The sequence below is a fragment of the Pelodiscus sinensis genome, chromosome 3 (genome assembly GCF_052426305.1).
Source record: "Pelodiscus sinensis isolate ZL-2025 chromosome 3, ASM5242630v1, whole genome shotgun sequence".
Lineage (NCBI taxonomy): Eukaryota > Metazoa > Chordata > Testudines > Trionychidae > Pelodiscus > Pelodiscus sinensis.
Window position 1 is genome coordinate 7,153,746 of NC_143054.1, and position 23,761 is coordinate 7,177,506.

Sequence of the window (23,761 nt, forward strand, 5' to 3'; positions counted from 1 at the left end):
GGAGAAAGTGCACACTCATCACCTGCCTGAGACTCAATGCAGTTTAAGGTGTTCACATCTGTAATACTAAGCTAGCAGCTACCAGAGCTCTTCTTTTCAGTCAAACAAAATGTTCATAAGACATCTTGAGCAAACAGAAACCCTGGAGGACTGAATCCACCCTACAGCCACGTGTTTTACCAGTCTCTGGATTGAACATAACATAACAATGGCCACACTGAGTCAGACCAAAGGGCCATCATGTCCAGTATCCTGTGTTCCAATTAGGGATGTCAGTGACAAATCGACTAGTCGCTTCCATACCCCTTGCTGCCTCTATCACAAAGAGGCGACAAGGAGGAGGGGGAGGAGAAGATGGGGTGCTGGAGGGAGCTGGCTTAAAAGCAGTTCCCCTTAGCTCCAGCTCTGTGGGAGGGGACAGGGCGCAGCAGCAGCAGCCAACTTTGAAATGTATAAGAGTCCCCACTGGGAGGAGTAAAAGATCTTTCAAAAAAGTTTTTTTTTCCTGAAAGAACCCCATCTAGACGGAGGCTTTACTTTCAAAAAGCCCTTTTTCGAAAGAACGTGCGGCCACCATTATGCAAATGAAGCACGGGAAATTTAAATCCCGGCTTCATTTGCAATTTTGATCTGTCTAATTTACATTCCTCTTTCGAAAGAGGGATGTAGTCTAGACATGCCCTTAGCATTTGTAAAGCAGCTTCTGGAGATGCAATTAAAATGCCAGCTCTCGCTATTAAATAGGCTAGTTATTGACTGTAAAAACTCTTTGAAGACGCAAAGCACCATCTAGACAGAGGGACCTGTTCAGCACAGCATCAGCGTATAGCAACTCTGCTGAAATAAAAGAAGTCTGCCAGTCGCAAATTGGGCCTTGCCAGCATTATTAATATGCAAATACATTACAGAAATCAAGGGGCAGATGGGGATTTATACCAGCCTAAATCACAAATAACTCTAGGGAAATCAACGGTGTTTCATCAGTGTAAAGTGATATCAGAATAAGGCTCCGTACCCTTTTGTTCTGATTCTCTGAAGGGCACTGGCTTATTTTCCATATTAATATCTCAGGGTGGCCCTGACATTCAGGGTTTTTTAGATAAAAAATGTACCTTTTGCTACTTGGGGAATTTTGTGCCAAAAATTAAAAATTCTGCATACAATCTATTAAAATTCTGCATTATTTTGTAAGTATAATCTTGCTAGGTTTCAATTGTTAGTAATTTATTTCAAAATATCTGTTAGCAGGTATGTTTGTAACAATACAGAAAACAAAAAAGATTCAGGAAAAGTTTTGGGGCTAATAGATTCCTTGTAGGCATATAAATACTGACCTTTGAGTAATAATTCATTTAAACTACAATACAGAAATGTATTTCCCACGCCCTTCAGACGCAGTGCAAAGGCTTTGGGGAGTCAGGATAATGGAGTAGCCGAGCGTAGAGGGACTTACTAGCTGGGAAGGAGCCTGGAAGTGAACCTTGGAGAATTGTTGGTTGTAGGTGGGAAATGTATGGAATGGTTTTGGGAGGGGGGATTGTCAGGGAGTTAGGAAGCCTCCCCCATGGAGATCCTGACTGACCCCTAGGCTCTCCTGTTTAGTCAGGCACACATGCCCCATCCCTGTGTATCCTTGCACCCCCGTTTCCCATTCAACATTAATACCTGCACATGTCCCCATGTAGTCCTGCACCTCCAGTTTCCCCTTTCCGCACGTGGCTCTGCATGCTCATTCAGCCAGGCATTGCTCCCTCTATCCCCATGTGTCCCCGAACCCCCATCCACTCCATCGCCATATCACCCTGCATCCCTGCTTCTCCCGTGGCCCAGAACCTCTACTCCCATTCAGTCCCTGGCTCATTGTTGACACCCCTCTAGTTCTTGTGCCCCTATCCTAGTCCGTTCCTCTCATTGACCCTTCTAAACCTCAGTGTATGTACCCCATGTAGCGCCGTGTGCCCCACTCTGTCTGCCCTCCCATATCCCCTGCCTCTTCACCTGTCTGCCCTCCCATATCCCCTGCCTCCTCACCTGGCCCTGTGGGCAGGATGCTGTGAGGATGGCAGCTTCTATGCCCTCCTTTCTGCAGCTCACTACTTCAGCCCAGAAAACAGCTCTTCTGAAGCCAAATGATCCCCCGCTGGGCAAAAGATGTAGATGCCGTATGACCCCTCTCATGGCTTCCCTTTGCCTCCCTCTCAGAATCAATTATTCTGTGGGAAGAAAAATCTGCGTGGGGGGCATTAATTGTGCGCTTGCTCAGCAGCATAGAATTCTCCCAGATGGGAACTTTTGCTACTCTTGACTCTTGGACTTTTCCCAGTTGCAGTAACCAAGCTACTCTTCCTCTTTCACATTGTCCCAGTCCATAATACTGCTAGCCACTACTGACTCTGATGTTAACAATGTATTTTCCTTAGGCTGATGAAAGAGACGGAATTATTGATATAACTAATTGGAAAATAATCTCTGTTTATTGTAAAGATAAAGTTGGGAAATCTTGATTAAATGATTCTCATGTCAGCCAAGCCCACTGAGAGAAGCTTATAATTCAGACCTTTTAAATGAATCTTTTGGAAAAGAAGGAAGCATGTTGAAAGAATAAATGTCCCAGGCACCAAAAGATAAAATTATAATGAAGATGCATCAGATGAATGCACTGAAAATGGATGAAACCAGAGTATATTGAACTGAACAATAAGAGTCTAGAGTTATTATGGTATCATGAGCTTTTGTGGGCATAGCCCACTTCGGTCATCTGAAGAAGTGGGCCGTGCCCACGAAAGCTCATGATACCATCTATACATTTCATTAGTCTATAAAGCGCTACCAGGCCATTTGTTGTTTTTTCTGTAACAGACTAACTCGGCTACCCCCTGAAGCTCCTGGAGTTATTATGTAAGGGTATGTCTATAGTTGCACCCTAGTTCAAACTAGGGATGCAAATTTAGGCATCCTTAATAGTCAATGAAGTGGGGTTTTAAATATCCCGCGCTTCATTAGCATGATCTCACCAGCAATTAACAACTGTTTCTAAAGTGAAAGTGCACACCGGGACGCGTTAGTTCGAACCAAACCCCTTGGTTTGAACTAACGTGACTCCACAAAAAATGGATTAAAAATGAGGAGTCACATTAGTTCGAACCAAGGAGTTTAGTTCGAACTAACACGTCCCGGCACGCACTTTCACTTTTCGGAACAGCTGTTGATCGGAGTAACGCATCTGCGAGATCATGCTAATGAAGCACGGGATATTTAAATCCCCGCTTCATTGAATATTTCGAATGCCTACACTTTGCATCCCTAGTTCGAACTAGGGTGCAAGTGTAGACATACCCTAAGAGAAAAGGAGCTGGTATTCTGGGGTCACTAGAGTAAGAAATGGGAGTTGAATACGAAAAGAAAGAAAGAATTTAAGGCCACGCAAAGACTCGAGTAAAATCACTGGAAGAGCATCCAGCGATCCTGGTGTGAGTTTGATCCCTTGGTTTCCTTTCAGGAGAGTGGTAGCGTTTGCTGGAGTAAATATTGGGGAAGACTGTAGTGTCATAGTGTTAGTGCCATAAGTCCCAGAAACAATGGCAACAAATAAGAAAAGCTCAAGATTTGTTTGCTAACAAGTAAAATTAGTTTTGAAGCCCCAGGCTTTTGACTATAGGGCCGAACTCTTCCCTCATATGTGTGCATACAACATCTATTGTCTCCAGTGGGAGATGTGAGAATATTTAGAATTGGGCCCATAGTTTCTGTTGGGAGCATCATCACCACTTATATGCTTAGCTAGTGACTGTCCCCCACCCTGAATCCTTTTTGTAGTCAGAGGCCACGTCTCCACTATTGGGAAGATTGATGCTGCGGTGGTCAATCTTCCGGAGTTTGATTTAGCAGGTCTAGTAAAGACCTGATATATCAAATGCTGAGAGCGCCCCCTTGATGCCAATACTGTACTCCTTGATTCATGAGAAGAAAAGGAAGTTGAAGGAACCATTTGCTCCCATTGATCTCCCTCTGTGGAGGCAGAGCCAAACGTTAAATTGAGGTACATTAACTCCAGCTACACAATTAACATAGCTGGAGTTGCATATCTTAATTTGACCTTACAGGTAAGTATAGACAAGGCCTAAGACTCTTGTACATTTTAATTTTTGGTCCAAAGTCTTTGGGCCTGATTCATACATTTTACTTCTATTTTATGCCCATGTAACTCTGCTGAAGTCAATGAAGTAATACCAGTGTAAAACAGGAGTGACTCAGTGTTGAATCAAGCCCTCTATGTTTTCGGAGTGCTTTGCCATCAGCTCTCTCCTTATAGACCCTAATTCAGTAAAGTGCTTAAAAATGTGCTTAACTTTAAGTATGTGAATAGTCTTGCTGAAATTAATGGGACTAACTCACATGATTACAATTAAACACCTGCTTACATGCTTTATTAGACCCAATAGCTTGCCTCATACGATCTGGACCGTATCACCTTGAGAAGTATTGTCCCCATTTTACAGATGTGGAACTGAGGCACAGAGTAGATGGAGTGACTTTTCCAAGCTCACATAATGAAAGCAGGTCTCCTGAGCTTCAGTCTAGTGCTTTAGCCACTTAGTCCTCCTTCCTGTCCTTTTTTATACAGAGCCACACCCTTTTGGTCCCTGCAGTGTTGTCCTGCTCCCAAATGACAGCCTCCTTTCCAGACCTCTGTGCTCCTCTCCTGAGACTCCACAGGAGGTTTTTGTAGTTGTTCAGCAGAATAATCAGCTTCTTGCGAAAATGCCCAACTGTCAAAAATTATGGACATTTGATTAGCAACATGAAAATCATGCGGTCTGGCATGCCTGACAGTTATGCAAAATATTACAGCTTCAGTGATCATGGCGGGGTGTTTTTTTTTTGAACCTTTCATGCTTTAGAGTCTGTTCTGTGTGAGAGGCTGCTCCATTCGCACAAATGTTATTAACGTATTTCTGGCCTTACCGAATATCACTTTTGGAGAGACTATCCCAGCTGTGTTGTTGCCTGTATTCTAAGGTGGGGTCAGTATTTCGGGTCAGGAATGAATTTCCCCCACACACATAGGGACAGAGACCTGGTGTCTTGAGGAAGGAACATCTTTTACGGTCAAGTGTGCATATCTCGCATGTCCAGCTTTCTGTCACTGCAGAGACCTCAGACAGTGGCAAATTTCAGTTTTAGCCAACTAATTTCTAAAGCCTCAATTCTGCAACCCATGTTCTGAGTATGACGTATTCACACAAATAGTATCATTGAACTTCTGAGACTAGTCCTGGGAGCAAAAATTACTCTGTGTGATGCTTGCAGAATCAAATTCCTTTGTGCATTTCACTCTTCATGAAAAAGCACAGCCTGGCTTTGTGGTTTAACACGCTTTGCCTTCCTGTCCTCAAGCACTCTGCGGTGGAGTCACCAAGAACACAGGAGTGCAAAAACAAGGTACCGTCAGCTCATTGCAACAGCCATTGCTTACCCACCTTTGTGTTTTTGTGTCTCTGTTGGAAGAAAAACCTACTGTACCTGCCACATCATGCCATGTCTTTGTTTACATTGTCATGTGCAGTCACTCACAAGGACATCTTAAGCTGTTGCATACTTTCTGGCTTCTCTTTGGGTTGATCTTTGGCAATCATTGGACTGATTATTTTTCCCTTGAGGATTAAACACTAAGCATTAGCCAACATCCACCACAGTCTTATCAGTGACCATGGGAAAATGCAAAACTGTGTTCACTTCTCTGTACAACAGTTTAATCCTTGACAATAGTCTGTGTATAACACCATTATCTGCCATCATTGCTCCAGAACGTATTCCTAAGCAAAAGTTTTATTATACTAATGGTTTGTCAGTCCTCTAAACAAGGGATAAGCAAATGATTTGGATCAGTTTTAACAAGGGCTAGATTACAGGCATGCAGCTTCTCGCGAGCTGCTTTTGAAACATTTGGGGATGTCTTTAAAAGGCTCACTAGACAATCGCTAGAATGTTAGGAGTATATTTGCCTACTTCTAGTCCTAGCTACTCCCTAGTTAATGAAAAGATAAAATTTGATCTATGCCTGCTCTACCTCTGCACTTTGGTGCCTCAGACCTGACAAACCAAGCAGGGTTGGGCCTGGTCAGTTTGTAGAAGGGAGACGGCCAGAGACTACTGCAGGAAGTGCTGGGGACTCAGTAGGTGGCATTCTTCCTGTGGGTCAGTTCTGAGCCAATGCTTCCATCTACTTCTGGGTGAGATGTAAGCCAGCAGTCCTGGCCATTTGTAGTAATTAAATCTCCAATGGCTTTTTTGATAAGACTAGGAGCAGTAGCCCCAGAATTCTTGCCAAATTCTAGAGGGGGTTAATTGCATTCTGGGGTTATGAGTATTTATATTAACTCCCACCCGGCTGTTTCAGTTCTACCCAGTGCTCTTCACTTCTCCTCCGAAGCTGTGGTGCAGCGTTGGTGTAGTCTGTTAGGGTATGTCTACACTGCATGCCTCTTTCGAGAGAGGAATGCAAATACAGCCGAGCGAAATTGCAAATGAAATGCGGATTTGAATTTCCCACTCTTCATTTGCATAATGGTGTCCGGGTGCTTTTTTGAAATACCCTATTTTGAAAAAAACCCATGCAGTCTAGACGGGGTTATTTCGAAAAAAACCCCTTCTTTTGAAAGAACCCTTAAACCTCATTTTGTAAGGAGTAAATATCTGCAAAGTATTATTAGTGCTAATGAAAATTGCTGCTCACTGCATAGACTAAACAATAAACAGCTCACTTCCTGCTGTAGCGATCCTCCATCATTTAAACAAATACATGAATTAATCAGTTTATTTCACTACAGCCCAAGTTCTGCCCTTGGGTGGTTGCCCACTGATTTCAATCCAGTACAGGTTGAACCTCTGTGGTCCGGGACTCTCTGGTCCAGCAACATCACGTGGATGCACCAGAGATCCCCAGCCACAGAGACTGCTAGTGGCTGGGAGCTCAGCTGGTCTGGCAGTAGACACCCTGCAGGGCCAGGGGACTAGGGACAGGGAGCCCAGCCAGCAGGCCAGCAGCCAGAGCAGGTCTGGGTGGGGAGTCCCGTTGGCCAGGAAGTGAGTGGGACTGCGGCCTGGAATGGAGTCCTACCAGCAGAACAGGGCATTGGCTGGGCCCTCAGCTGGGAGGGGACCCCAGAAGACCCTGAGGCCTGACCTGCCCTGGCCTGGCAAACTCCCTCCTTCAGGATTGCTCAGGGTGCCGAACCAGGGAGGTCCAACCAGTAGGGGTGCATCTAGACTACATGGCTCCGTTGACAGAGCCATGTAAAATAGTTTACTCAGCATAGTCAATGAAGTGGGGATTTAAATAATCCCCGCTTCATTAAAATAAAAATGGCCGTCACACTGTGCCGACGATCAGCTGATCCAGCACAGCGCGGCAGTCTAGACACGGCGCGGTCAACAAGGGAAGCCTTTGTCGACCTCTCCAGTAAACCCCACTTCTTTGACTATGCCAAGTAAACTATTTTACATGGCTCTGCCAACGGAGCCATGTAGTTTAGACACACCCTAGGAGCCATGCACATGTGTCTCTAGGCAAAATTCAGCCCTTAAAACGTGAGCTATTTTGGAGACTCAATGAATGTGGGCAAGCCCTCTTTAGCAGCGACTTCTCATTGGCTTCCTTTGTCATTCATGAATGGCGAGAATTTTTTTCCAGTCTGCAGCTATCCCCATAAATATATGATGTGCTCTTATGTACATAGTTTACTACACAGATATGTGGAATTATAACAACAGAGCACAGGTGACTCCAGCAGAGCAAAGCTATAATTGTATGTCATTTGAAAACAAAGGACACGAGATTGCTTTCTTAGGGCTCGTTCATTTGTATTCCTTCTGGGACTGTTGGGAGAACATGATCTTTCCTTTTTTCTCTTCCCAGATGTCCCTATCTGCAGGCCTTGGCCCTGGCCCCAAAAGAGCTGTTCGCCCTAGTTGGGCTACTCATCAATCAACAGGGTACCCTGTTACCAAAGCCACAGCGAAGATCCTAGCTCAAAGTGCCCAGTGGAACGCTGGCATACGACCGGCGCCTGTTCGAGCGCCTGTACCAAAGCTGAGTGAGAGAGGGAAGAAGGCCTTTACGAGGATGAGCAGAAGTTCTCCATGTGAGTGAGCTGTTCTACCTCATTCCTTCCCTACCACAGAGCTTGGTGGTTGGGAGGGGGGCACTGTCAGTGTTTCCTCCTGCCAGGCTGGCAAGCTGCAGTCATTTCAGAGGGAGTGAACCAAGCTGGCGGTTATTTACTAGCCCTAGAATGTGACACAAGGACTCAGACACAGCATCTGTCTCTCATGGCCCTCATAGTACCTGAGGGCTAGACCAGTGGTTTGCAAACTTTTTTTTCTCCTGACCCAGTTGAAGAAAATTGTTGATGCCCATGACCCAACATAATCTGACTGAAGTGTGGGCTTTGGGCTGGGGCTGAGGATGAGACATTTGGGCTGTAAAAGGGGACTTTGGCTTTGCAGGGAGGGGTGTCAGGGCTGGGGCGGAAGGGGCTTAACTTGAACGCTCCCGGTCAGCATAAGAACATAAGAACGGCCGTACTGGGTCAGTCCAAAGGTCCGTCTAGCCCAGTATCCTGTCTGCCGAGAGTGACCAGTGCCAGATGCCCCAGAGGGAGTGAACAGAAACAGGTAATTATTGAGTGATCCCTCTCCTGTCAACCATTTCCAGTCTCTGACAAACAGAGGATAGGGACACCATTCCTACCCATCCTGGCTAATAGCCATTGATGGACCTAACCTCCATGAATTTATCTAGTTCTTTTTAAACCCTGATAAAGTCCTGGTCTTCATGACATCCTCTGGCAAGGAGTTCCACAGGTTGACTGTGCACTGTGTGAAGAAGAACTTCCTTTAGTTCGTTCTAAACCTGTTACCCACCAATTTAATTTGGTGACCCCTAGTTCAGTGGTGCAGCATGGGTGCTAAGGTAGCTTCCTGGCACCAGGGCCAGCCCAAGCCCTTTTGGCGCCCTGGGTCTGGGAGCGCGGCGCTGCCCCCAGGCTCAGGGCACATGCACGGGCCGCCCGTGGGGCGCAGGCCCACCCCCCCAGAGTGTGCGGGCCCGCCCCCCAGGGCGCACAGTGCATGTGCGCGCCGGCCACAGCCGCGCAATCTAGGGCCTGCCCCCAGGGTGCACAGTGCATGTGCTGCCCAGCCTGGCCTGGCCAGTGCTGCTGGCGCGCGTGCAGGGCCCTGCAGCCATGAGGGGAAGGGTGCTGCTGGCCAGTGCTGCGGGAGCCAGGCACGCGGCTCCTGATGGCAGCTGTAAGGGATGCCGCGCTCCCCTTACAGCTGCCATCAGGCGCCCCCCCATAGGTTGGCGCCCTGGGCAGCTGCCCGGCTCGCCCATGCCTCCGTCCGGCCCTGTCTGGCACCACAGACCATGCTGAATCCCAGAAGCAGCCAGCAGCAGTTTCCCAGCCAATGGGAGTGCAGAGCTAGTGCTCAGGGCAGGGGCGGTGTGTGGAGCCCTGTGGGCTTTTCTGGCCCCCGCTCCCACCGAGGAGACAGGCCTGCTGCTGATGCTTCGGGGGCGCAGCACAGTCTGCGATGCCAGGACAGGCAGGGAGCTGCCTTAGCATTCCCACTGGTCACCTGATCCCCCTGCAGCAACAAGACCTAGTGCCTGACATTCTGCAACCTGGTACTGGGTCATGACCCCTGATTTGAAAACCACTGGGCTAGTCTACGCTACAAAGGCTTTGATGGGAAAGCCGTATCAATAGAGCTAGCCCAGCACAGCTCCTTGTGGAGATGCAGAGTTCTTTTGCCGGTGTTGTCAAAACGCCTGCAAGAACAACATAGGTTATACCAGCAAATGGAGACTTTTACCAGCACAGGGGCGGGGGTGTTTTTTCACACTACTAGGCTGTGTCTAGACTGGCAAGTTTTTCCACAAAAGCAGCTGCTTTTGCGGAAAAACTTGCCAGCTGTCCATACTGGCCGCTTGAATTTGCGCAAGAACACTGACGATCTAATGTAAGATTGTCAGTGTTCTTGCGCAAATACTATGATGCTCCCGCTCAGCAAAAAGCCCTCTTGTGCAAATGCTTTTGTGCAAGAGGGCCAGTGTAGACAGGTAAAAACTGTTTTGCGCAAAAAAGTCCTGATGGTGAAAATGGCGATCGGGGCTTTCTTGTGCAAAACCGCGTCTAGATTGGCACCAACGCTTTTCCGCAAAAAGTGCTTTTGCGCAAAAGCATCCGGTGCCAATCTAGACGCTGTTTTCCGCAAATGCTTTTAACGGAAAACCTTTTCCGTTAAAAGCATTTGCGGAAAATCATGCCAGTCTAGATGCAGCCCTAGTGAGTGTAGGTAGGCCAGCAAAAGTGTGTAGTGTAGAGATGGCCTCAGTGCTGGCTAGAGCTTCACGTGACCAGGGCCGGCTTGAGCCATTCCTGCGCCCCGGGCAGCGGGCGCATGATGCATGTGCGGCTCCGCCCCCAGGTGCATGGCGCATGCACGGCCCTGCCCCCTGGCATGTGGCACACCTTACAGCTGCTATCAGGCACGTGGCGCCTGATGGCAGCTCTAAGGGGCGCCGCATGGCTCCCAGCCCCAGGCGCGCACTGCCCCTTACAGCTGCCATCAGGTGCGCCCCATAGGTTGGTGCCCTGGGCAGCTGCCTGGCTAGTCCCCCCCTTAATCCGGCCATGCATGTGACTCTTTAACTCCCTGGTGTTCATGTGTAGGGCAGGGAATGGCTCCAGTGTGAACACAGCTGTTTTAACACCATGTTACATCGGTGTCTAGGGGCCTGGTGCAGAGCCTATTGTTTCCTATGTGCGCTGGATGAGGCCCTGGGCGGATGCCTGAGGCTGGGGATTGGTAATTATGGGCTGGAGGAAGGGTCCCCTCAAGGGATGAAAGAAGGAAATGCTACTTTTACCATCGGTGCTGGGGAGAGGTTTAGAACCATGGGTAAAAGAGCCGAACGACATCATCAAAAGCCTTGCCAGCCTAGGGGCTGGTTCAGGCAGTCCTCTCACAGCGACATGCTGGAAGGAGCAGAGAAACCTCTGTCTTCCGTGAGCACCTTCAAGAGTCGCTCAGCACCCGGCAGTATCAGCTCCTTGGAACGTCATCAGGCAGAGCTCCCCTGGACACCAGTGGGGGTTGATTGATGAAGCGTTGCAGGGCTGGGTCCCTGGGTTTTTTAAGAGAGTAACAAGGTCAATGGAGAAAGAAACCAGAGTGAGCACAGCATAAGGCCTCTGAAATGGGGCCTTGTGCCCTTTGCAAAGAGGACCTGCAGGTGCAGTAAATGGAAGGGGATTGACAGCATCTATGGATGATTCCTAGGGCAGGAGGGTATGGAGTGGAGTCCCTTCTGAGCTCCAGACCATTCAGAGTTTTCCTTGTGACCAGGAGCCCAAGGGGGCACCATTTTCCGATGATCCAGCGCTTGGTGTTATTGTAACTCCCCTGCTTTGTGAGGAGAAGGACTGAAATGCAATCCGGGCTCCGTATACTGGAGAAGTGGGGAGAACTGAGACAAGAGCAAACGTGGGGCTCCTACGAAGGGATAGGCAAATATATCTATAGGAAGTGGAGGAGGGGGCACCCCAGACTGCAGACAGAGGGTTACAGAGGTAGGTATTCACTGCATATAAACCCATCACAGTCCCTTTCTATAAAATAGAAGCTCATTGCAGGATGAGGGCATTGGACTGTCTTCATTAATTAGCATCTCACTCATCCATCAAGTCTCTTCCATTTGACACCCTTCTGGCCTGCGGGGCAATACTGCACTCAGTCCTGAGCGCTGCAGTTCGAAGAAGGTCACAGAAAACCGGAGTGAAAGCGGAGTCGATCCATGCTGAGACAATAGAAACTAAACTGAGAGGAATGAGGAGGGATGGGGGAACAGGGGTGTTTGCAAATACTTACAGGCAGCTTGTCAAGGATCCAGGGATGAATTGTCCTCACTAAGTTATACGGATGGTACAAGAAGTGGCGGGTTCTATTAAGTGTAATTTAACGACATTTAGTGACTAAAGCAATCCTCAGCTGCTGCCGTTCTCAGCATTTTCTCTTTTCCTGTTCTAGCCTCCCCGCTGTTTGAAGCTCAGCCCTGGGAATTTCCTCCATCAGAGCATGGATCTGACGGGGAGTGAGGGAGTGAAGGGTCAGTGCATTTCATCCCAGCTTATCTGCCCAGCATTCGGAAGACGCCAGCCCTGTCCTGAGTCACAGAGAAGAATGGCTGTTACTGACATTTACTCTCCAGGCTCAAGGTCTCATAGATCCAGCCCCATGTCTTTTTTTGATCACTTGTCACAACTGGAGACTTTTTCCATGGCACTCACTGTACAATGCACGGTGACCCTGAGGGAGATTTACTAATATAGATCTGGGCTAAGCCAGTTTAGACCGAAGGGTCTTTACTATGTGTATGTATTGCACATGGCAAAGGGCCCTCACTATGGGATCTGGAGGTGCTACCATAATACAAATAGGTCGTGCAAAACTGGGTGAGATCAGAACCTGGATCGGTATCTTGTTGGCTAACTAGTCTCTTTTCAGTATGTTTTCCTGTCTCTGCTGCTTTGGATGCTGCGGCTTCATTCTGCTTGTGTTCAGTGTACATCTTCAGTACAGAGCTAACTGGCCATTGGCCCTAGCCCAGGTACAAGGCACCACTGCCAAGCCCTGCCAGTCTTACTGTCTCCTCACTGGTGCTGAACTCCCATGTGTGTCAATAGGATTTTGGAGGCACATCCCATGATCTGTTGTGCTGCAGTGAACTGAGCTCTTCTATGATTCTTTCCCAGTGAATTGTGAGAGAACTGAATGTCTGTCCTGGACGCAGCGGGGGATTGTGGGAAGGCACTGCAGCATTACCAACACTGGAGTGATTAAGGGTACGTCTACACAGCAACATTATTTCGGAATAACTTAGTCCACATCTATACAGCAGGCAGTTATTTCGAAATAATGTCAAAATACTGTCAAGCTGGGGGACTGCTTAGTCCGACTCCTGAAACCCTCATTGTACGAGGAGTAAGGGAAGTGGGAGTGTCAGGGGGTTCACACCCCCAGTGCGCCTCAGTGCCCCCTGACTGTCCTCATATAGCCCCTCTCAGGGCAAGTTACAGTCTGTATGGGTTGCTCATCATAGGCATCGGGCTTGTCTCAACTGCCCTGCTTACCTAGGCTGTATCAAGGTCCGCCTCCAAAACAGGGCTTTGCCTCCAGCCCCTAGCCAGGGGAGTCTTGGCTAGCCCTCTTCCAGCTATTGCTGGCTATCCCCAGCTTGTCTCCTTCCAAGGAGCTCCTGCCTCCTCTGCCGTCAGCTCTCCACTGGCTCCCCCCCCAAGCAACCTGTGCTTCTCTATATATACCTCCCAGCTGGGCTCACACTCGCCCTAATGATTACAGCTGGCTTCTACAAGCCACTAGTGTTGTGCTGGATCCTTGTCAGCTGGGCTCTCACTCGCCCTAATGGGTTCAGCTGGCTTCTACAAGCCACTAGTGCTGCCCTAGTTGCTTGCCAGCTGGGCTCTCCCTAGCCCCAAATCGCTCCAGCTGGCCTCTTTCTTTCTAGCCCCGGCTCCGGGCCTGAGTCCTGGTCTTAAAGGGCCAGTGCAGGGCAGGCGCCCTGTCACAGGGAGGAAGAATGCTCTCTTTCGAAATAAGTGCTGTGTAGACGCTCCCGATTTCGAAATAAGCCACTGACATAGCTCAAATTGTGTAGTTTATTTCGAGTGAAGCTCTGCTGTGTAGACACACACTTAGCCTACAAAGTGAGTGGCTACTGCCCGACTGACTGTAGAGCCAAGGAGCTAACTAACCAAACCAGCTAGCCTGGGTTGAAACACAACTGAACTCGGGCAAGATTTGCATATGGCTGGGAAGGGGTGTTAGGGCTAAAAGCCAGGGAAGAGCTCAAGTGAACTCTGCACTGAAGACAGAGCTTCTCAAAGGGTGGACAACACATGATTTCAGGGATGTGACTCCTGATGTACCCCAGCAAGAGAGCAAAATGAGACTCCAAACCTTGGCTAAAAGAGTTGCATGAGGTTTTCCTTGTGGCGCTGGCACTAGCTTGGTGCAGAGGTGAATCAGGCACGCCATGCTTATCTTTTCCATGATATACGAGCCAGAGAGCAGACAACAAAACTGAAAGGCAGCAAATTGAAGATTGATAACAGGATTTGTTTACATGACATGGAATTAACCAGTGCAAGCTCTTTGTCACAATTTATCAGTGAGGATAAGAGCTTACTAGGATTCCAAACAGGACGAGACATTTGGGTGGACAATGGGAACATCCACAGTAACTTTAGATAGAAAGTAAAGACTCATGCTTCAGGGCAGATGCCAGCTATGAACTGATGAGAGTTTAGAATACACTTCCTAGATGAGCAAGGTAATTCTGCAGTTATCCACTGCAGGGTTTCTTGTACCTTCCTCAGAAGAATCTGATACTGGCCACTGCCTGGGACAGGATACTAGATCAGAGCAATCTCGTAGGAATAAGAGATCCTCCGGAACAGGGCTTTATTCCGGAGGATTGCGCCAGTCTGGACGCTTTTCTCCGGCTTATCTCCAAGCCGGAAAAAAGCGGCGGCCATGAAAATGCAAATGCCGCGGGGGATATTTAAATCCCCCGCGCATTTGCCTCTTCCAAAGTTCTACATTTGCATCCCTATTCCGTAATAGGGGCCAATGTAGACACAGCCCAAGAGAGGAGAAACTGCTTTTGTAATTGGCTAGCCATTCACAGTCTTTGTTTAATCCTGAGTTCATGGTGTCAAATTTGCAGATGAACTGCAGCTCAGCAGTTTCTCTCTGAACTCTGGTCCTGAAGTTTTTTTGCTGCAGGATGGCTACCTTTAAATCTGCTATTGTGTGTCCAGGGAGATTGAAGTGTTCTCCTGTTTGTATTAAACCTGCTGCCTAGTTATTTCATTGAGTGAACCCTGAGTTTTGATTTTTGGGAAAGGATAACTAGCACAGTTTTCGACCAACACAAGTCATTTTATAGACCTCTATCATACTATCTCTTGCTAGTCTCTTACAAGATGAATGGTCCTAATCTTTAGTGTGTCCTCATATGGAAATTGTTCCATACACTTGATTATCTTTGTTGTCCTTCTCTGAACCTTTTCCAGTTTTTCTTTGAGGTGGGTGTTATTAGCAAAGGCACACGAGTAGACTAATTTTAGTGTGGGGCCAACTCTGCCGTCCGGACCTGGAATCTCGAGAGGTGTGCTGCTTACCGGGAGCTCGCATTCAGGATGTCACTGAGAGGCTTACCAAACTGATCAAACCTTCGGATTGCTACCCCTTCCTGCTTCTCCACGTGGGAACTAATGATACGGCCAAGAATGATCTTGAGCGTGTTACTGCGGATTATCTAGCGCTAGGAAGAAGGAACCAAGAATTTGGAGCGCAAGTGGTATTCTCCTCCATCCTCCCTGGTGAAGGGAAAGAACTGAGCAGGGATCGTCGAATTGAGGACGTAAATGCATGGTTGCACAGATGGTGTCGTAGAGAGGGCTTTGGTTTCTTCGACCATGGGACTCTGTTCGGGGCGCAAGGATTGTTAGGAAGAGATGGGATCCACCTAACGAAGAGAGGAAGGAGCATCTTCGCGGGCAGGCTTGCAAACCTAGTGAGGAGGGCTTTAAACTAGGTTCGTCGGGGGACGGTGACCAAAACCCTGAGGGGAGTGGGAAAGTCGGATACCGGGAAGAAATGCAGAGAGGAATGGGCAAGAAAGGAGGACCCATGTTTCGAATGGAGAAGATAGGACGATCAACTGGTTACCTGAAGTGTTTGTACACTAATGCGAGAAGCCTGGGCAAAAAACAGGAAGAACTGGAGACCCTGGCCCAGACCAAGAAATATGACTTAATTGGGATAACAGAAACTTGGTGGGATGACTCGCTTGACTGGCGCGCTATCATGGAAGGGTATAGACTGTTCAGGAACAACAGGCAGGGGAGAAAAGGAGGAGGAGTTGCACTATATGTAAGAGAGCACTACGATTGCTCTGAACTCCAATATAAAGAGGGAGAAAAACCTGTTGAGAGTCTATGGGTTAAGTTTAAAGGAGCAAACAACAGCATTGATGTTGTGGTTGGTGTTTGCTACAGGCCACCGAATCAGGTAGATGACGTGGATGAGGCTTTTTTCAGACAACTGAGAGAAGCTTCCAGATCGCATGCCCTGTTTCTCGTGGGGGACTTTAATCACCCTGACATCTGCTGGGAAACCTATACGGCAGTACACAGGCAATCCAGGAAGTTTTTGGAGAACGTTGGGGATAACTTCTTGACACAGGTGCTGAAGGATCCAACCAGGGGCCGTGCGCAGCTTGACCTTCTGCTCACAAACAGGGAGGAACTAATAGGGGAAGTAGAGGTGGGTAACAACCTGGGAAGCAGTGATCATGAGATGGTAGATTTCAGGATCCTGACCAAAGGAAGAAAAAAGAGTAGTAAAATACACACCTTGGACTTCAAAAAAGCAGATTTTGACTCCCTCCGAGATCTGATGGGCAGAATCCCCTGGGATGTTAACATGAAGTGGAAAGGAGTCCAGGACAGCTGGCAGTATTTTAAAGAAGCCTTATTGAAGGCACAGAAAGAAACCATCCCGACGCGTAGCAAGAGAGGCAAACATGGTAGGAGACCGGACTGGCTTACAGGGGAAATCCTTGGTGAACTTAAGCACAAAAAGGAAGCTTACAAAGAGTGGAAACTTGGACAAATGACCAGGGAGGAGTTTAAAGGTATAGCTCGAGAATGCCGGGGGGTTATCAGGAAGGCGAAAGCACAAATGGAATTGCGACTGGCTAAGGATGTGAAGGATAACAAGAAAGGTTTCTACAGGCATGTTAACAAGAAGAAGGTGATCAGAGAGGGTGTGCGGCCCCTAATGGATGAAGGAGGTAACCTAGTGACAGATGATGTGGGGAAAGCTGAAGTACTCAATGCTTTCTTTGCCTCTGTATTCACGGACAAGGTCGGCTCCTGGACTTCTGCGCCAAGTGACGCAAGATGGGACGAAGATGGACAGCCCGTGGTGGGTAAAGAACAGGTTAGGAACTATTTAGAAAAGCTAAACGTACATAAATCCATGGGTCCGGACTTAGTGCATCCGAGGGTAATGAGGGAGTTGGCAAATGTCATTGTGGAGCCTTTGGCTATTATCTTTGAAAAGTCGTGGAGATCGGGAGAAATCCCGGATGACTGGAAAAAAGCAAATGTAGTGCCCATCTTCAAAAAAGGGAAGAAGGATGATCCTTCTTGGAGTTGGAAGTATTTCAAAGGGACGTTGTTAAGGGCCCAAAAGCAAACAATTCCGCTGTGTAGGAAAGATAGAAAATATGGCAAAAGACCAGCTTGGCTTAACAAGGAGATCTTGCATGATCTCAAAATAAAAAAGGAGTCATATAAAAAATGGAAACTAGGACAACTAACAAAGGATGAATATAGGCAAGCAACACGGGAATGCAGGGGCAAGATTAGAAAGGCAAAGGCACAAAATGAGATCAAACTAGCTACAGGCATAAAGGGAAACAAGAAGACCTTTTATAAATACATTAAAAGCAAGAGGAAGACCAAGGACAGGGTAGGCCCACTGCTTAGCGAGGAGGGAGAAGCAGTAACAGGGAACTTGGAAATGGCGGAGATGCTCAATGACTTCTTTGTTTCGGTCTTCACCGAGAAGTCTGGAGGTGTGCCTAACGTAGTGAATACAAGCAGAGAGAGGGTAAGTTTAGAAGATAGGATACACAAAGAACAAGTTAAAAATCACTTAGGAAAGTTAGATGTCAGCAAGTCACCAGGTCCTGATGAAATGCATCCCAGGATACTCAAGGAGCTGATAGAGGAGGTATCTGAGCCTTTAGCTATGATCTTTGAAAAATCATGGCAGACAGGGGAGATTCCAGAAGACTGGAAAAGGGCAAATATTGTGCCCATCTATAAAAAGGGGAATAAGAACAACCCAGGAAATTATAGACCGGTCAGTTTAACGTCTGTCCCAGGGAAGATAATGGAGCAGGTAATTAAGGAAATCGTATGCAAACACTTGGAAAGTAATAAAGTGATAGGGAATAGCCAGCATGGGTTTGTGAAGAACAAGTCATGCCAAACTAATCTGATAGCTTTCTTTGATAAGATAACGAGCCTTGTGGATAAGGGAGAAGCGGTGGATGTCATATACCTAGACTTTAGTAAGGCATTTGATACGGTCTCGCATGATATTCTTATTGATAAACTAGGCAAATATAACTTAGATAGGGCCACGATAAGGTGGGTGCATAATTGGCTGGATAACCGTAGTCAGAGAGTTGTTGTTAACGGTTCTAAATCCTGCTGGAAAGGGATAACAAGTGGAGTTCCTCAAGGATCTGTTTTGGGACCCGTACTGTTCAATATCTTCATCAATGATGTAGATATTGGGATAGAGAGTACTCTTATTAAGTTTGCAGATGATACCAAACTGGGTGGGGTTGCGACTTCTTTGGAGGATAGGGACATAATTCAAAATGACCTTAGCAAATTAGAGAAATGGTCAGAGGTAAACAGGATGAGGTTTAATAAAGAGAAATGCAAAGTGCTCCACTTAGGAAGGAACAATCAGTTCCATACATACAAGATGGGAAGCGACTGTCTAGGAAGGAGCATGGCGGAAAGGGATCTAGGGGTCATAGTGGACCACAAGTTGAATATGAGTCAACAGTGTGATGCTGTTGCAAAAAAAGCAAATATGATTCTAGGTTGTATCAACAGGTGTGTTGTAAGCAAAACTCGTGAAGTCATTCTGCCGCTCTATTCTGCACTAGTTAGGCCTCAGCTGGAGTACTGTGTCCAGTTCTGGGTGCCACATTTCAAGAAAGATGTGGAGAAATTGGAAAGGGTACAGAGAAGAGCGACAAGAATGATTAAAGGTCTAGAGAACATGACCTATGAAGCCAGGCTTCATGAACTGGGCTTGTTTAGTTTGGAAAAAAGAAGATTAAGGGGGGACATGATAGCGGTTTTCAAATATCTAAAAGGGTGTCACAAGGAGGAAGGCGAAAATTTGTTCCTCTTGGTTTCTGAGGACAGGACAAGGAGTAATGGGCTTAAAGTGCAGCAGGGGAGGTTTAGATTGGACATTAGGAAAAAATTCCTAACTGTCAGGGTGGTCAAATATTGGAATAAATTGCCAAGGGAGGTGGTGGAATCTCCCTCTCTGGAGATATTTAAGAACAGGTTAGATAGACATCTGTCAGGGATGGTGTAGACGGAGCTTGATCCTGCCTTGAGGGCGGGGGGCTGGACTCGATGACCTCTCGAGGTCCCTTCCAGTCCTATTATTCTATGATTCTATGATTCTATGATCCAGGGAACTTTAGGCTGGTCAGTCTTACCCCAGTTCCTGGAAAAATCATGGAAGGGATTCTTAAGGAATCCATATTGAGGCACTTGGATGAGAGGAAAGTGATTAGGAATAGTCAGCATGGATTCACAAAGGGCAAGTCGTGCCTGACCAATCTGATTAGCTTCTATGATGAGGTAACTGGCTCGGTGGACATGGGGAAGTCAGTGGATGTGATCTACCTTGACTTTAGCAAGGCTTTTGATATGGTCTCCCACAATATTGGTGGATGTTAGGATGGCGGTCGGTTTCTAGCGGAGTGCCCCAAGATTTGGTTCTAGGATCGGTTTTGTTCAATATCTTTATTAATGATCTGGATGAGGGGATGGATTGCACCCTCAGCAAGTTTGCGGATGACACTAAGCTGCGGGGAGAGATAGATACGCTTAAGGGCAGAGATAGGGTACAGAATGACTTAGACAAATTGGAGGATTGGGCCACAAGAAATCTGATGAGGTTCAACAAGGACAAGTGCAGAGTCCTGCACTTGGGATGGAAGAATCCCAAGCATAGTTACAAGCTGGGGACCAACCGGTTAAGTAGTTGTTCTGCAGAAAAGGACCTGGGGGTTACAGTGGATGAGAAGCTAGATATGGGTCAACAGTGTGCTCTTGTAGCCAAGAAGGCTAATGGCATATTAGGTTGCATTAAGAGGAGCATTGCCAGCAGATCCAGAGATGTCATTATTCCTCTTTATTCGGCTTTGGTGAGGCCGCATCTGGAGTATTGTGTCCAGTTCTGGGCCCCCCACTACAAAAAGGATGTGGACGCATTGGAGAGGGTCCAGCGGAGGGCAACCAAAATGATTAGGGGGCTGGAGCATATGACTTATGAGGAGAGGCTGAGGGACTTGGGTCTGTTTAGCCTGCAGAAGCGAAGAGTGAGGGGGGATTTGATAGCAGCCTTCAACTTCCTGAAGGGAGGTTCCAGAGAGGATGGAGAGAGGCTGTTCTCAGTAGTGACAGATGGCAGAACAAGAAGCAATGGTCTCAAGTTGTGGTGGGAGAGGTCCAGGTTGGATATTAGGAAAAACTATTTCACTAGGAGGGTAGTGAAGCACTGGAATGGGTTACCTAGGGAAGTAGTGGAGTCTCCATCCCTAGAGGTGTTTAAGTCTCGGCTTGACAAAGCCCCGGCCGGGTTGATTTAGCTGGAATTGTATGTAAAGTTGGATTTTTTCCCCATCTGCATTCCTTGGTAGTTAAATTACTCAACATTACTCAGTGTTGAATTTCATCTGCCATTTTATTGTCCAGTCATTGTGAGATCCCTTTGTAGCTTTTTGCAGTCAGCTTTGGACTTCACTCTCTTGATTAATTTTGTATGTTCTGCAAATGTCACCACTTCACTGTTTACTCCCTTTTTCAGATTGTTAATGAGTATGTTGAACAGCACAGGTCCCAGTATAGATCATTGGAGGAACTAACTATTTCTCTCTCTCCAGTGTGAAAACTGACCACTTATTCCTGTCTTTTGTTTTTTATCTTTTAACCACATACTAATTCACAAGGGGACCATCCTTCTTATCCCATGATGACTTAGGCTCCTTCAGAGCTTTTGCTGAGGGACCTTGTCAAAGGCTATCTGAAAGTCCAAGGACACCATATTGACAGGATCACCCTTATGCTTGTTATCACCATCAAAGTATTCTAACAGACTTGTGAAGGGAAGTCATGTTTCACCAAAGACTTGGTGACTCTTCCTTAACACATCGTGTTCATGGATGTACGTGAGAATTCTGTTCTTTACTACAGAATGAAATTAATGGGTAGCAGGTTTAAAACTAATAAAAGGAAGTTCTTCTTCACACAGCATGTTGTCAACCTGTGGAACTCCTTGCCAGAGGAGGCGGTGAAGGCTAGGACTATAATAGAGTTTAAAGAGAAGCTGGATAAATTCATGGAGGTTAGGTCCATAAAAGGCTATTAGCCAGGGGATAAAATGGTGTCCTTGGCCTCTGTTTGTCAGAGGCTGGAGAGGGATGGCAGGAGACAAATCACTTGATCATTGTCTTCGGTCCACCCTCTCTGGGGTACCTGGTGTTGGCCACTATCAGTAGACAGGATACTGGGCTAGATGGACCTTTGGTCTGACCCAGTACGGCCGTTCTTATGTTCTTATGTTCTTATGTTCAGTTTTGATCAATTTGCCTGGTAGTGAAGTTAGTTTTATCAGCCTGTAATTGCCGGGACTGCTTCTGGAGTTCTTTTTGAAAATTGGTGTTACATTAGCTGCCTTCCAGTCATCTGGTACAGAGATTCCTTTAAGCAATAGGTTACATACCCCACTTAAAGTTCTTCAGTTTCATATTGGAAAGCCTTCAGAACTCTTCAATGAATACTATCTGCCCCTGGCTTCTTATTACTGTTTAATGTATCATTTTTTCCCTAAAAGCTCTTTTATTGACTCATCAGTGTGGGACATCACTTCATGTTTGGCATCCAAAAGAAATAGCTCTCCACCTGGAGCATAACAACTAGTGGCTCCCATGCCAGCTGGCACGGACCAGCCATGGGTGTTCAAGGCATCAACTTCCTCTCTACCTATGGGGTGCTTGACTCTCCCTTCTGCCCCAGGCCCACCCCCCACTCCACCCCTCCCTGCCTCTGGTCTGCATGAGGCCTCACCCCCCACTCCACCCCTTCTCCAAGGTCTTGCCCTGCGTCTTTCCACCACTACTCTGCTCGTAACCCTACCTCTTCCCATTCCCTCTCTTGAGGGCACCTCCTCCTCACTCCTCCCCCACTCCCTCCCAGTGTCTCCTGCATGCAGCCAAACAGCTGTTCTGTGGCATGCTAGAGGCACTGGGGGAGAGAGGGAGGAGTTGATCAGCAGGGCTGATGGTGGGTGGGAGGGGTGGAGCTTGGCCGCCAGTGGGTGCTAATTCTTTCCATGGGTGATGTGACACTTCATATTTTTATGGAAATATGTTTTTGAATATGAATATGTAAAACAGGACAAGTGATGTATTCAAGAGCTTGTGGTCCCGGAATGTGTATATTCTGTTCGTGTGCATGTATCATTCTTGTGTGTGATATTAGAAATATGAAGCATAAACCTGCTTATTAATCTAGAATTTGTAATGAGAACCATTACAAATGTACCTAGGGGCCTTATTGGACTGGTGCTCAAGACAATGATCTGTGAATAGTTTTGTTTTTCCTGTAAGCCAAACTGTGGTTGGTCCTACAAAGACATGTGACCATTCCACATGGTGCTGCACTCTATCTTGAATTGGGTATTTTTCCACTGCGGATGTGGAGAGTTAAACTAAAGACTTTCCCCAGGGTGGGAATCCATGTAAGTTTCCATGTAAGGGAAGCAATCAACATCATCTGCAGTTGGCTTTTGAAAACTACCTTGCCACCTGAGGAGAATACACAAGAAGCTGTTAGACCCAGGTCAGAGAAAAGATCAGCTGTGATTTGAAGGATTTTATCTGGAGCAAGCAGAAGAGCGAGAAATATATTTGTAACAGTCTCTCTTCATGTATTAGGCTTGATTGCCATGTTTTGTTTACTTTGATTTAGTAACTTACTAAAATCTGTCTATTTTCCCTTGTAACCACTTAAATCCTACTTCAATACTTAATAAAAACACTTTTGTCTAGTGTCAAGCCCAGTGTAAATAATTTTTACCTGGGTGGGAGCCACAGTTGTGTATCTCTCTCTCTCTCACTGATAAAGAGAGCAAACATCTTTATGAGCTTTCTCTGTGTAAAACTTTTATACAGAATAAGACGGATTTATTTGGGGGTTTGGTCCCTTTTGAGGGCTGTGAATTTGGGTGCTGGCAAGTCCCTTTAGCAAAGCCCTCCCAAGCTGATGTGATTCTGCATCTGTGTTACTCTGCAAGGGGGCTATTACCCCAATTCTGTGCTGGGGGAGACCAGAGGTTCTGGACAGGGTGACGAGGTGCCCCAGGGGACAGGTAGGCAGGCTCAGTAGTGTCCAGGAAGTTGATGCTAGTGTGGGAGTGTTCCAGAGAGAGTTTAATGGATGGGTGGTGGTTGTTGAAATGTGAGGGAAATCTATGCAGGAGTTTGAGTCCTCTATCCAGAGAATGAAAATATCATCGATGTATCTGAGGTTTATCATTGGTTTTGTGGTGCATTTGTCCAGTAAATTCTTCTTGAAAGTGGCCCATGGAAAAGTTGGCATATTGGAGAGCCACCCTAGTACCCATCCACAAATACTTTCGCCAAACCATGGGAACAGCCATGGATACTAAGATGGCTCTCCCAGGAAACACTTGTATCTCCACACCTACCTTCAAAGATACTTGATACTTTTATCGCATCCTCCATCCCAATTTCCATGTATTCTTTAAAAGC

General features: G+C 46.9%; 1 protein-coding gene across 3 annotated transcripts in view; it reads left to right on the forward strand.

The window, feature by feature from the left end:
* The window catches only part of FBXO16 (F-box protein 16), a 50,311-nt gene extending 34,601 nt beyond the window's left edge, over positions 1–15,710 (forward strand). For 2 of the 3 annotated variants that reach the window (XM_075923279.2, XM_075923278.2), the window contains exons 8-9: positions 7,919–8,144; positions 12,097–15,708. In XM_075923279.2, coding sequence (XP_075779394.2) covers positions 7,919–8,144; positions 12,097–12,164 — 294 coding nt within the window. In that variant the 3' untranslated portion in view covers positions 12,165–15,708. Of the gene's footprint in view, positions 1–7,918; positions 8,145–12,096 lie in introns of all 3 variants that reach the window. The other variant, XM_075923282.2, reaches the window with a different exon arrangement.
* Positions 15,711–23,761: the final 8,051 nt, after the last annotated feature.